The sequence below is a fragment of the Pyxicephalus adspersus genome, chromosome 3 (genome assembly GCF_032062135.1).
Source record: "Pyxicephalus adspersus chromosome 3, UCB_Pads_2.0, whole genome shotgun sequence".
In the NCBI taxonomy this organism is placed as follows: Eukaryota; Metazoa; Chordata; class Amphibia; order Anura; family Pyxicephalidae; genus Pyxicephalus; species Pyxicephalus adspersus.
The window spans coordinates 119,079,468-119,094,033 of NC_092860.1; the positions used below are offsets into that span (position 1 = coordinate 119,079,468).

Genomic DNA, 14,566 nt, shown 5'->3' on the forward strand with positions numbered 1-14,566 from the left:
AGTTTTCAGTAAAAACCTTTACAAGACCGTTGCATCACAAATATACAGACACCATAAAAACCGTGTCATGGTGATTTTGGTTCTAAACGGTTAAGCAGTGGGTCCCCCATTACACTTTCCAAGTAGGGAAAATATTCCAAAATACAGATTCTCTGGTGAAGACATCTTCAATTTGAAATAGGATCTGGCTTAGCCTCAGTTATATACAGACGTTGCTGCAGTTATACCTGGAAACTGTTTAATTTCAGAAGTCAAAAACCTCAGTGGAATATAGAGATACAGCAAAGCCCAGGTTATTTGAAACAATCTATTGACTAATAAAAGGGCAAATCTTAAAATAACTCATGTTCCAAATGAAAGAAATCCACAAAATATCTACAAAAATCTAGTTAATGCTATTGAAATCAAAACTGTACATTACATTTACAAGTGGAAAAAGAGTTAAAATAATATCTCGTACTTTATAAATACACATGTCATGCTACCATGATGTAGTGGTATTTTGTTCAAAAATAAAAACATATGGTTAAAAAAAATAAAATAGAAATCTAAAAAAGTGAAGTGGAAGTAGCCTATCCAAATGGTTTATTTGTCTTCATTCTTACAGATCCAGGAATTAAATACATCGTACACACTCGTATACTTGGCATGACGCAATGGAGCAATGCCAGAGAGATTTATTAAAATCAACAAAAAGAAAAGGAAAAAAAAATAATGCTACAGAAAACAACAAAATAAAAATATATTGAAAAGATATGAGTTCACCATGAAATGATGACGCTAACAAATGTCCAGGCACTTTTGATGCTGTTAAACTTCGGTGTGATGCTGGGAATCAAGGGAAGGAATTGTCACGTCTTCAAAATGGCCATCATCACCACTCTCATAGTCACTAATCATGGCCTCTGATTCCATTTCACAGCACGCAGACACGTCAGTGCATGAAGCTGCAGAGGTGTATCCAGACATGGACATGTTGTCCACCATGGGGACTTGGAAGTCTCTGTTGTACCCTATCATGTAGGATGTAGCATAGGGCTCTCTGTAACTATTGCTATCTCCACTGGTGGTGTTTTGAGGTTCTGACATACTCGCTGGATATTGGTGATGTGGAAGGTACTTATTCAGGTTGAATCTCGGATTACTTTTTGTTGAGGAACCCAAGCTGCCTACTGTGGTCATTTCTCTGAGTGGCTGCATGGAATCTGCCTGTTCACTATACTCAGGAGGCAGTGGAGGAAGCTCGTCTGGCAAAGGAAAGTCTTCGGGTGGAGGTGGAAAGTCATTCTCTATGTCGTATCCTCCAGGATAATAATCTGTATCAATGACATTAGGGTCCGTGTAATGAGGAGCAGGTTCTTCAACAACTTCGTAATGAGGGTATTCCTGAATATCCGGCAGTTGGACACTAGGCATCCAGTCTGAGGTATCCCAGTGGTAACCTATAAGGAATAATAAAGAAAAAAGGATGTTAAATAATATAAAAACAAAAAAATCACTGTGCAGGTTACAGTGCCAATGTTGAAAGTTAGGGTGCACAAACAGTTGGTTATTGCTTTGAGACACTTCATGCAAAGCTTTATTACAAAGCTAACGTGATAACTCATTTTAATATGTTTTTTTAATAATTTCTTGATGTCTAGTGGAGAATTACAAATGGTTGCTGAGATGGCTCCTCTAATACAGTTTTTTTAAAGAAAGAATCCACAAAAACTCATGTCTGATTCTCCCACTGTACCAGCACTGCCTTAATGTAAATGGATGGTAAATCTGCCAAGGTCATTGGGGGCTATGGCTGGGGCGTTTAACAAGTAGCTAAATAATAGGGTCTGAAGCCTTGCTACTAAAATGCAGAGAGGCATGTACGTGTGATTGAAGGCCTTCTCCTAATACATAGAGTAGCTAAAACACAGCACAAGTTTATAACAGTGCATTTTAGATTTATTCTAGATACACCGTCTGGAGACAAGAAATGGAAGAAATAGAAAATACTCATTCATGTCAAATGAATGAGTTCACTGTGTGTTCATGTTTTTTCTACTTGGCTGACAAATTTGTCCAGTACTTCATGCTCAAAGTGCTCTCTCTACTTTTAATAGAGAAAGGTTATTCTCTTTCACTTTCTACCTTGCACAATCCAAGGAAGTTTGTGACTATTAGCAAGTTCTGTTCTATTGATTTTGATATGTTTATATTGTATCTGTACAGTTTTTTTTCAGAGCATGAATTAGAACATAAACAACATCCCATGCCCTAGGTGTTCCCTCCTTTACTAATAAACCTACAAGCTTATATTTTTAGGTCAATCTTGAAACCATTAAATTTAATAAAATGTAATAACAATATAGCAAACCTTCCACTAAAATGGAATGACTACTTACAATGTGTGGGTTTGGACTTCATACACAAATCACCTACTTCCATTTTAGTGGAAGGTCCGGATTAAAATAAACACACGCAACGTGTAAAAATTAAGCAACACAATGTGCATTAAAAGAACAACACGTAAAAAAACTGCAAGTGAAGGTTAAAAAAAATGCAAAAACAATTTGCAAAAAAGCAGCACTATTAGTATCCAATACACAACATGCAGAATCACCTCTTGAATTCCTGACTTCAGGAACTGCAAATGACTCTTTGAAGGCAAAATTAAGAAGAATGAAAAACAGATTACATTAGTAATTACAAAGAACCATATAACTATCTTATATGAATAAAAAAGCCTAAATGTAAGCATACTATTTAAATATTGAAACGCAAAATAAAATAGAAATACAATTCTGCATCCAGAGCAAATAGCAAAAATGAGCCTAGCGTCAATTTTTACCACATGTTCGTGCTAAAAAAAGATTAGTTTTGCCTTTCACTTACATTTCATTGCAGTAATGATTTGCTATATAAAATGAGATGCTATAATCTTTAGCACAAAGAAAATATAAAACCTATAATGAACAAAACTGCAGAACTAAATGACTCCTAATGTGTTGTCACATTTGTACCCTGCCTATGAAAAAATCACTGTGAATAGTTACAAATGCAGCTGACATCTCTAAGTGCCATAATTATAATGGAGAGCTGATAGCTCTCTCCACTTCTCTATATACACCACTTGGCTATGCATACCAATGCTGTCATTTTACAGCCACTCCAAAAAGCAGGTCACAAGTTTTCTTGCTTAATGCAAGACAGAGCCCTAAGATTATGATTGGAGGAGAGCTGGTCATCTGAATGGTCACATAACTGAGCTCTCTTGCCACATTCAATGTTTGTATTGCACTTTACTCAGCTTCAGAAGCTAAAGGATCACATTTATAAAGCCTAATAATAACCATATATGCACAGCACCAGAAAGTCCATGTAAAGAGAATCTGTATTCTGATAATGTACACTAGTGCTAGTTCTGCAAGGATGTATATATAAGAGAAGTCTAAACTGTTCACATATCCTAGCTAAAGTGCTGCTTTAGGAAAAGGCTTACATCGAGAAAATGAGCTACACTAGTCATGTGATCAAAAGACTAGGCATTTGCTGAAGGATTAGCCAATCTAAGACCTGATCCTTTTCTTTAGTTGAGGTTATTTGATCAAATTCCTAATCAATTGGCAACAAAACAAACAAAACTCAAACGGGCCCTAAAGCAACTGCACCTAAAGCATTTTCACCAGCAACTGTAAGCATTTTATACCTTGCATTACTTCTTATAGATATCCACACGATTTTGTTCATTATCTCCTCAAAAAAAAAACCATGGCTGTATTTATACATTTTCTCCTATCAATTCAGCCATCAGCCGTGTGAATCCCAACGCAATTTCAATGCATATTAAAACTAAAACTCATTCTGATACCCAGTGTCCAATTCTCAAAGGAGCACACGTTACAATAGTAAATGTGATTAAAATATCTTCTATGAATACACTGCCATATTTGAATAAATTAAAAATACAACCCATAGTGATCAACAGTCTCCTAAATTCAATTTCTGTACTAAAATCAAAACCCTAAATGGCTATGCTTGTATATGCTTAGAACATCTTATATTAGAATATGCTTATGTATATGCTTAGAACATCGTTATATATAAAACATAAAATGCAATATACCAGTACAAACACAACATCACAGAAAGTCAAAAGATGTTTATGAAATCACATTGATGACTGCCTTTCACTGCATCCCATGCCAAGTAAAGACCAGCTGTATGGTAATACTAATGGTAATCCATGACCTGCAGATTCAAATGAGCTTATGTCGGGGAGTTTAATTCTGTTGCAATTGTGCTTCCCGTGTGTTTACTGACTGCTCAGGATTTCCATCAATTTATTTTATTAGCTAATCCAAACCTATTTGTGCATCTGTTCCCAGATTCTTGGAGTAGACTTTCTTGTGTTGTGTTAACTTTGTGTTGCAGTTTTAAACTGTGCCGCAAAGTACAAGTGTTATGTGACCTTTATTTTAAAAAAAGTGGTCCCTTCAGATTCACCGACACCGCTCTCTTTAATAAGCAGATGCAATGAAAACGCATTCACGTGAATATCTACCAATACATGTAGTCTAATAAAGCAGCCAGGGACTGAAAAACAACACATGATGCAAATGTAACGGAATGTTATCACATGAGTACACAGATATCATTTCACAGACATACACACTTGATTAATAAGCTGAAAATGTAAGCACAGCAATTATATCACATACACATATATACCTTCTTTTTCCACCGAGTCAACAACAGCATTGACAAGGTGTATTACTGTCACAATGGAAGCTTGTAAAAGGCAAGAGAAAAACACATTAAAACAAGCCTAGAGCATGACATCTACACATAGCGAGGTCCGCTCATTACTTGTATGGTTTATGACTTACACCATACTATTTGATGCTATATTCTGATTCTCTACCAGAGCGGACAACGTAAAAAAACAATTCAGGGACCAATTACACACACACACAGAAGGGTTCAGGGAACCAGGAGATGACAAGTATAAACTCAACATTCACTTCCATGTTTGCCCACCACTGCCTAAATTAAAGCAATAAAAAGGGCAGAAAATAAACTATATTAAGAGATAGAAGTTTTATATTGGTAGCTGTTTCAAAAATGATTTCTTTCAGGCTTCCTTTTTTGTCTACAGCACAGGAAGGTAAAACATATTTCCCCAAAAAACAAATACAAAGGGTTTTAAGCCTCCCATACTAAAAGTGTAAAAAATGTTTTTGCTTTAGATATACTTTAAGCTGTTGAAATAAGTCTAAAGTATTTACACAGGTTCACATAATACTATTAACCTTTCATATATTGACCCATATACTTCAAGTGTATGAAATCAGAGTAAAAGGTTTGGGTGCAGAGCAACACAATTGATGCTACAAATCATTGCAAACTATACTGGGTTTTGGCCCCCTCTGGTTGATCTCTCCATTCCAGCTGATCAGTTCATCCTGTCTGATTTCTCTATACTAGCTGACCTCCCCATCCTAGCTGATCACTTTATCCTGGTTTAACCTCTCCATACCAGCAGATCAATTGATCTCGGGTGCCTTCTCCAGACTTCCTGACCTGTCCAACTTGGCTATTCATTTAATCCTGGCTGACCACTTTATCCTGGTTGATCCCTATCCCAGCTGATTACTTCATCCTGGATGACTTCTCCATACTAGCTGACCTGTCCAACTTATCAGACCTCCCCATCCTGGCTGCTCACTACATCCTGATCTACTCCATCCCAGCTGATCAGTCCATCCTTGTTAATCTCTCCATCCTGGAGGTTGCAGAGAACTGAGAATATTTTCCCCTGCACTATGAGTCTCTTCATCCTGACTGACCCCTCCATACTGGTTGGTGAAAACATCTTCAGGTTAATTTAAATATGTGCATGTCATTGATAGCTATCTGTTGTTGCAAATATTCTGAATTTCTTTCTTACTGGACATACCCTAGTTAACCTGAGCAAACCCACTTTCATACCAAAATAGATGACAGTCAGACATTGCCAAGGATGTTGGGCTGGCTACCACTGGCTACAGTTTGAAAAACACCATTGTAAAGTAATACAAAAAGCCGATTATGTGTTACACAACAATAATTGAGGCCCAGTGTTATTTTCACACATGCACATGGACATGCAGATGGAATACACTCATCTAATACTGCTAGCTGGGTCATTTCTTGTAACGAGAAGTATTAAACTTTTCTTTTTTGCTGATGTAACTAATAAATACAATCTGAACACATGTATGTGACTAAGCATGACATGTGAAGATATTGGAAATAATGTTGAATCAGATACAATCCAAATTGAATATATTAAAAAAGAATGCCCTTTCATTGGAATAAAAAAAGCATAGCATGCATATGGGATTTAATATACAATGGAAAAGCTGAAATGACATTTTCTGTATGTACACCAATCTGATTTTTCATCCTTCACTGTCCATTCTTTTTAAAATATAAAACACACATCTATATATATGAAGGTAACAAATGGTTGCTCCCCTATTCACTGAAACATGTAATTCTTACTGTTGGCTATGAGCACCACAAAGCTTCCATCACCTAACTCTGTAAATGAGATACATTGATCTCTCCTATGGAAAAAGGACTGATAGAAAACATGCATATTAGGTATAAGACGGATCAAAGCTATCTATCCAGCTGAACCTTGATATTCATGTTTTCCTGATGTGTGAACAGGTTAGCTGTTTCTGCAGGGGAGATCTTTTCACTATGGAAACAGCACGTAATTAAATACACCGCACACAGTACTCATTTCTACATGAAATCCATTGGCTTGGTATTGATATAATACAACGTTGCTATGTTTTGGTGCAAGACATTTTAGGTGGGGAAGTACTATCAGTACTAGAGTTATGGCTGTTGTATGCCTAGCATTACGAATGTTTGGGTGTTACATTGACTATTAAAGTGAAGTGTCATGGTAGGATAAAGCTGACTATACACTTGACACTTATTAGCAATTCTAAAAGCTTTCCATTAGCTTTTGAATAAAAAATATGACTGTATGAAACTAAGTAGTGCAACATTCTATTGTGTTCTGGAAGCAATCAACCAAATGGAGTGGGAAAAAATGGCTTTTTACTGACGCTATGTTAGATTTGATTTCCTTTAAACTAAGGATTTGACTTCTAGGACTTCTATGGTCTGTTACCCCCCATCCACAGATTAAGTAAAAATGAATTTCTGTACTTGAAACTACATTAAGCCACCTTTTGCCTTTGGTAAATGCCTTTTAAAAAGACTTGTTCTTCCGAAAGTACAGCACTGACACTATCGCAATATGGAAACATATATGATACCAATTACATCAATATATTGTGAGAAATTTTAATGACAAACACAATTCACAACACCAGCAAACACAATATGGAACATACATGTACAATATAAAACCCAGTTGAATGAAACATAATAAAGGAAGTTGCATTCTTATAAAAAAGGAATTAACTGATGTCAGTACATTTATTTTTATACAGAACATCAGAAACAATGTTCTTTCTTGTCAAGGTGATGTATATTGTTGAAATCTCCTTGTAAATCTACATTCACATTAAGTATGAGTAAATGATGTGAAAATCTATAACGCTCTGGGACCTGGAATAAATCTAGAAGTGAGAGATAAATAGAGAGAATAAAAGCAGCAGCTAAAGTAAATCAATTAAACAACTAGCACATGCAATAGCTCAAGACATATTCAAAATGTCTTTAAGCTACTCAGGTTATTTTCAACAGAGACAGATATGAAACTGAAGTGAACTTTCAAGCCCCCAAGATCATTTGAGGTGCTGATATCCAAGGGCCAACAATTTGGTCTTTGTTGACTGACGGGGAGATTGAGGTGAAGTCATATACCCAGTTGTACCATACAGTCAAGTGGACCCCTGTAGCCAAAGCCTGTATGCATAGGTTGTCATTTCTCAAAAGGGCACCCTTACAAATAAAAATTATCAGTTACTAAAACTAGGATGTTCTTGGCACAAAGCACAGATGCAAGGATAATACTGCAAACCGTGCCGCGCAAAGCTGATGAGCAATGCTATCTACGTACACCATAGGCAATTATTATCTCTACAGGGATGTGACATGTTCTCATGCTGTGCTTAGTAACACACAACACACCCATATGGGACAAACCTAAATTAAATATTATATAGTATATGTCACATTGTTTAATGCTACTTCCTTTATTACAAATTCCATCAAACTTACAATTAGCCCCTTCTCAAACTCTGCTTTCGCTCATAGGTGATTTGATCCATATAGGAACTGCAGGTGCAGCATGAGAAAAATAGGAAGGAGACAAAACCCTTAACAAACATACTCAGAAAACAAAACTTTTTTTCCAGTAATTTTTTTGACCAATTAAAACAAGAAAAGGTGTAAGCGTGTCAAGTTTCAATCCATAGTGATTGCATAGGAACATGTACATTAGTGCATGATTAACAGTCAGCTCCATATGAAGGGAAATAAGGAATAATGCTGCATCTGTTGTTGTGTGCCAGCATTTAACCTAAACAAGGAGGTTTAATTAACAACTAATCAAGATGAGTAGCTCTTTCATAGGAGAGCTAAGGTATCAGCACTTTATAGGAACTAACTGTAAATCAGCGATATATAGATCTCATCTTGCAGTCCTGTAAAACAACATTTTTCTAAGAACATGTTCATCCGTCTTTTAAACTACATAGAAACCACTTAATATTAAGGAATTATTTGCATTAAAGACAATTGACAGTTGACAGTAAACAGTAAAGATGTGAATTTTTAAGGTTGCTGATAAAAGTTATTTTCTTGAAATTAACAAACGTCATCAAATATTAAAATAAATCACACAACACTGAACCAATAATGTCATAGCTAGAGTAAAGCTTTAGTGAAGCCGTAGTGTATAAATACTGTTACTCATGTGTTTTAGAAAAAGGGACTGCTCTAAAATGATCCAAATCCATCTTTATGAAAAAATAATATGATAAGTGAATATTCTAAATGTAACACATAACGTGGAACTTCTGCAGGAGCAATGAAAGATCTTCAAAGCAAACTGAGCATGTTTGGAACAGAAGGTTTATTTTATACTTTTGGAACATGTTACCTGCCCTTGAAAGGCAACCAAATGTGTATGTAATAAAACATGTAGTTTATTTCTCCGGTGGCCTTCTGCCCAGCAATGATCCTTTGTCCATTCATCCATCCCTGGCACACACAGGGGAAGCTGGGAATGTTGAGTTTCCCTGGGAAAGTTGACGCTGCCTATATAAAACTCAGCTGTTTCGCATATTCCTGGCATGATTTAACGTGGTATTGGCATGAAAAGACGTGGTATTGCAAAAGGGACATCGTCTGCCACTTTCTCCAATAACCACCTGCCTGAGTCAGTAAAGTTCAATTTGGGACTTTTGTTCCACTTTAACCAGTAATATTGCTCCAACTTATCAGAACCAAGATAGTTATTCTCAAATAATTTGATCGGTACAGAAACACATGGGCAGCTGGATAGGGCCCCTTTGTGTAGTATTACAGAGGGGCAATACCCATCTACAACCAAAGTTGTAAGCAAAAGTACTGATCCATCCCACTAATACAGGGGCCAATTTACTAAAAGAGAATCTTCATACTGTACAATAAATTGTGTGTGTATAAATATATATATATATATATATATATTTAATTGTCCAATGATGTGAAAATGTGAAAAACAAATTCCAGTTAACTTATTTCCAATGCACATAATTTTCTATTTAAAATTATGGTAATTGGCATTTTATTGTGTGATGGTTCTCAACTCTATTAGCAAATCAACCCAATACTGTATTTCTCATTGTAGGGTATAGATATAAAGCAATATCAGATCTCAGCAGTATGCATTTCTGGAAGAAAAATTGTTAGCTGTATATCACAACAAAACAAATGATAAGGTCAAACTTCATTAATAACATAATAATAAAAAATTAATAACAATAATAAGTATATATTATTGTAGTTAGTTTTATAACAAATTTTGTCTGTTGCATTAGAAAAGTACAAAACTTTCTGATTCCTAGTTATAAAAATATTTCTACCTTTAAAACCAGTATGCCAATCATCCTATATCTGTAAATGAATATCCTAGTCTGTACATACCATTATCATCACAGGACTCTGATTGGAAGGAACTAAGAGACTGAATTTCAGACATGCTTTCGCGTGGATTGTACAGATGACAAGGCTTTTCATCCAGAGACTTCTTTGAAAGACATGGGTCAAGATCAACCTTAGCTGTAAGCGAAAAAGAAGATATAATGTCAAAATGTTAAGGACACTCAATTAACAAGATACAGCTTTGATCATTTCCCAAAAGGACAGACGGTAGCTGTTCAGGAAAATGGTAGTGAAATGTGTTTGAATGTAAAAATCATGGAGGCACTTTGAAATGAAATAATTGAAATGACAAAGTGCAATCAGCAATTTTCAAGAGACAAGGAGAAAAAAAGTTTTAATGGTTTGTTGAGATTACACGTGCGGAATAGCATGTAACTGTCTTCTGATGAATAGAACATAATATTAAACTGTGCATGTGTTAATTTTCTACAACAAATAAAACACCAACAATGCATTAACCCTCTCATATGTGTAGTTTGCATTTGACAGAACTGTATATAACAAATAACATTCATCTCATCTTTTGAGCACAATTTATATATTTGTTAAGTTGAGGTTTCTGCCGAAGACATTCACCAATTAGGAACAGAAACAAATGCTGTGACGAACAGCTAATCAGAAAAGATCTTTCACTAGTCTGACTGCTCTAAGCTTGCTGAAAACTAAATAGAAAAAACAAATGCTAATTCCTTTTTCTGAAAATACTAGCTGTCTGACTATCATTCTGATGTAGTAGTACAAAGACCCATGACAAGTATGCAGATTAGTAGTTCCAACTTCACCCTGAGTGTAAGATTGAAAAGTATTCTGAAACTACAGTACTGCTAAGATGCCTTAAAAGCCTTGAAAATGTACAGATTTAATACTTCTAGCTTTCATTGCTTTGAAAATTGAAACAAAAAAATAACCCTGAACAATTCAGGAACAGTCAGATTTTATTCACAATGCTACAATTAGTAAAGAAAGTATGTGTAGAAGCAAATTATTTAAAACAGGAGCTTACCATCATAGTCAAAATCCCAACTTGGCTTTTGGATTGAGTCACTATCAGAAGGGGAGTTAGATGGAGGTGGAGGTGGCAGGTTTGGAGCGACGCTGCAGACTGCTACAGTTTTCCTATGTCCGTGCATAGAGTCTGGATTGAAAGTGCTAAATTCAGGGTGTTCTGGAATGGTGGATCCTTCAAAGGAGTTTCGGTCTAAGTTATTTCTGGAGTCACTTGGAATGCTTGGAGTGTAGGATATCGGGCGGACAGGTACCTGGGGTGGGATATCGGAATAGATATTCTTGTTCACTTTAGGATCCAAGAATGGTCTTTGTAAAAATGCAGATGATGCCCCAGAATGTTTGTCCTCTGATTCCTGCAGTCTTTTCTTTTTCTTACTGGCCACTACACGGCAAACAACAAAAATTATGACCAGACAGAAGATGCCGGCAATGAAGACGATGATTCCAATGACCTCTGCTAGGCCAATGTTCCAGGAGGTTGAGACGTACTTATTGAGGGCAAGATCTGGGCAATGTTTCCCACTATAACCATTGCTGCAGTTACAAGAATACGAGCCGTAGGTGTTTTCACAGAGGGCACCATTGGGGCACGGGTTATCTGTGCATTCATCAACATCATTTAGACATCTACAACAGAACAAAAAGAGTTGGTCAAACCCAGAGTCATATATTCACTGCATTATGCTTAACATATGTCTGGCGCTGTTCAGTTCTATTGCAGAAAGTGATAAGGAAACTGCATTTGCTGCAAGAACGGACTGTATTTTCTGCACTTGGTGCAGATGTTTTGAAGCTAAAAAAAGGAAACCAATGTAGCCATCACATCTCAATTCTGTTAAGCTTCAATAAATTACATTTTGGTATTGGTTTTAGTAATACTTAAACCAGCTGAAAGACCCTATTCTTGCTTGTCAATCTGCTACATCACTTTGGTTTTCTGCTTTCACATCAGCATTTGCCAGAGGGCAAACCGGAAGGCAATAAACAGACGCCACTCACAAAAGTTGTCCCTAGTGGTGTCTGGGTAATCCTTAGTTTCCAAGCTTAATGATGGTAAGACAGAGCAGACACACTGCAACAATAATAATAGACTTGTAAATTGTCATACACAGAGATACAAGATCTACCTGTTTTGGTGTACAGCTAATAAAAGAAGAAAACTAACTTTTTTTTTTATCCGCTTGCTGTCTGCAACACAAACATTTCTTATTTTTGACACTTTTATAAATATTTCCCATTCACTACTGGGCATTCTATTCATAGTATAACTCAGAGCACCACTAAAAATGTAGCATAGGCAGGAATGTTATGGCTTTGTGGAATAGCAGAAAAGCTGTGTCTAGCATCATCCAGCATGTGCTAGTCCCTGAAATTTGGATACCATAAATCTTCCCTGTATATAAATACAAATGTTTCAAAGAGGATTATTTTATTGAATTACAAAATGCTAATAGCTAATGTGACTTTTTTTATTAAATGTGATGAACATATCTCTGTGTTTAACACCTAGCGTTCACACATAAAGAGAGGTCAGTTTGATGGCATTCCCTACATCTATGATGCCTAATTTATGTGCTTTACCCTGGATTTATTGTAAACTGGATGTCTTCTACACACAATTATTGTATCATTGCTCAAATACTTCAGTTATTATAATTGATCGCTATGATACCAGATCAGAGGAGGTAATACCTTTCTCCATGGAAACCAGGTTCACATTCGCAAACCGGGCCATCCAAGCTGTCAATACACTTCCCGCTGTTCTTACAGGGATTGTCCTTGCAGTATGGTCCTAGTTGACATCTGTAACAAGAATATTAATTATTGACACAATGATACAAATATATGTCCAGGAGTCAGTCAATGAAACAAATTAAATTTACAAATATGTGAAAGCTGATGGCATCACCTATTCTCATTTACATTTATTCTCATGAATTATGGATAACATATCTTCAGATATCCCAGGTTTAGCAGAAAATAAGTGCCAGTCATAGGAGAACCTGGGTGATCCAGCAAACCTGGAATGAATCTGGTTCACGATTGAAATCATATTAGCAAGCAATTTTTAGGCAATGCTTTCCAGGTTTGCTTGATCACCCAGGTTCTCCTATGACAGTCTATCTTCTCCAGTCTAGGAGAACTTTAATAAATCAGGCTGCAGATAGAAAAGAAATGTGTCCTAAATATTGGTATATAGGGTTGGAATGCATGATGATAATACTAAAATCCTGTAAATACACATAATAAAAATAGGGTCCATACATCTATTCTGGCAGGCAATCCTTTGACCATGTCCGATTGTGCAAAAGCATGCCTGTCCCTTCCTATTGGTCCTGGAGGCAATCTATCATAGCAAAGGGCCAATTAAAATTTTTAGGGGGAGGAGACAGCAGAAAGCTACTAGAAGTGCCGGAGTTATACCTACCACAAAAGCCTGAGATTTGGCTGTGGTTTAGGATGCTGCAGAAAGTATGTGTATCTTTTTACCAGAAACAGTTTTAGTTGTTTACCCTGGTGATAAGAGTCTCAGCTTTAAGGGCTATGTCATACTGGTAATTTATTTGCAGATATACTTTTTTCAAATATAAAAGTGATTTCTCGCTAAGGAAATCAAAGTAATTGTAACTGCTAACTTGCTAATTTTACAGAGAGCTGTAACTCAGTTGTGTAGTGATTGGGTTTCAGCAGTGTTTATGCCAGAAACAACAGCTCTTCATCCACCTCTATGACTTAGCATTAAATTACTTTTCTTTAGCAATTTATAGCTAAAGCCTTAGTGATGAATGCAGAGCACACCAATCCAATGCTGCAGCACTAGAAGTGAAATTTAGCTTCTAGGAACAAATTGCAACGTGACTTTAGCAATTAAATAGCTGGATACAAATCATTGTTCACCATTGCCACAAGTGAATAAGATATTCTGCTCTAATAATAAGAACTTAGATTTCAGTGGGAAGTTTTTAAAATCATTTTCCCCATAATGCATTTAGATACAGATATGAATGAGGCCTTTACTACTTGTTTGGTATATGTAACTACTTGTGTGTATCATCTGGATACAAGATTACTTTGGGATCTCACTGGCTTACATTTTTATCAGATTATGGTATGTTGCTTCGATAAAAAGAGATATTGGGATTTTGGAAGGTGAAATGTAGTTCTGTTCAGTAAACCCTAATCAGCTCTCAAAAAGAATACTTAATAGTTAAATAACTTGTCATGGTCTACATACCACTGATTAAATTAGCCAGTCTGTTAAATGTAGTGTAATCACAATATCATCAGGACCTCACCAGGTCCACATCCTTTGTACAGCACAGTCACAGCAGAAAATCGTTTTAAGATTTTTTTTTGTGCAAATAAATACTAAATACTAAATACTACAGTTGAGCTGCAAATC

At 36.1% G+C, this 14,566-nt stretch overlaps 1 protein-coding gene across 5 annotated transcripts in view; it reads right to left on the reverse strand.

The window, feature by feature from the left end:
• Positions 1 to 557: 557 nt before the first annotated feature.
• Positions 558 to 14,566, reverse strand: part of FAT1 (FAT atypical cadherin 1) — a 157,873-nt gene continuing 143,864 nt past the window's right edge. For 2 of the 5 annotated variants that reach the window (XM_072406160.1, XM_072406158.1), the window contains exons 24-29: positions 12,856 to 12,966; positions 11,159 to 11,790; positions 10,138 to 10,272; positions 4,708 to 4,767; positions 2,600 to 2,635; positions 558 to 1,442 (exon numbers count right to left, since the gene is read on the reverse strand). In XM_072406160.1, coding sequence (XP_072262261.1) covers positions 811 to 1,442; positions 2,600 to 2,635; positions 4,708 to 4,767; positions 10,138 to 10,272; positions 11,159 to 11,790; positions 12,856 to 12,966 — 1,606 coding nt within the window. In that variant the 3' untranslated portion in view covers positions 558 to 810. Of the gene's footprint in view, positions 1,443 to 2,599; positions 2,636 to 4,707; positions 4,768 to 8,226; positions 8,284 to 10,137; positions 10,273 to 11,158; positions 11,791 to 12,855; positions 12,967 to 14,566 lie in introns of those variants that run through there. The other 3 variants (XR_011919964.1, XM_072406161.1, XM_072406162.1) reach the window with 3 other exon arrangements.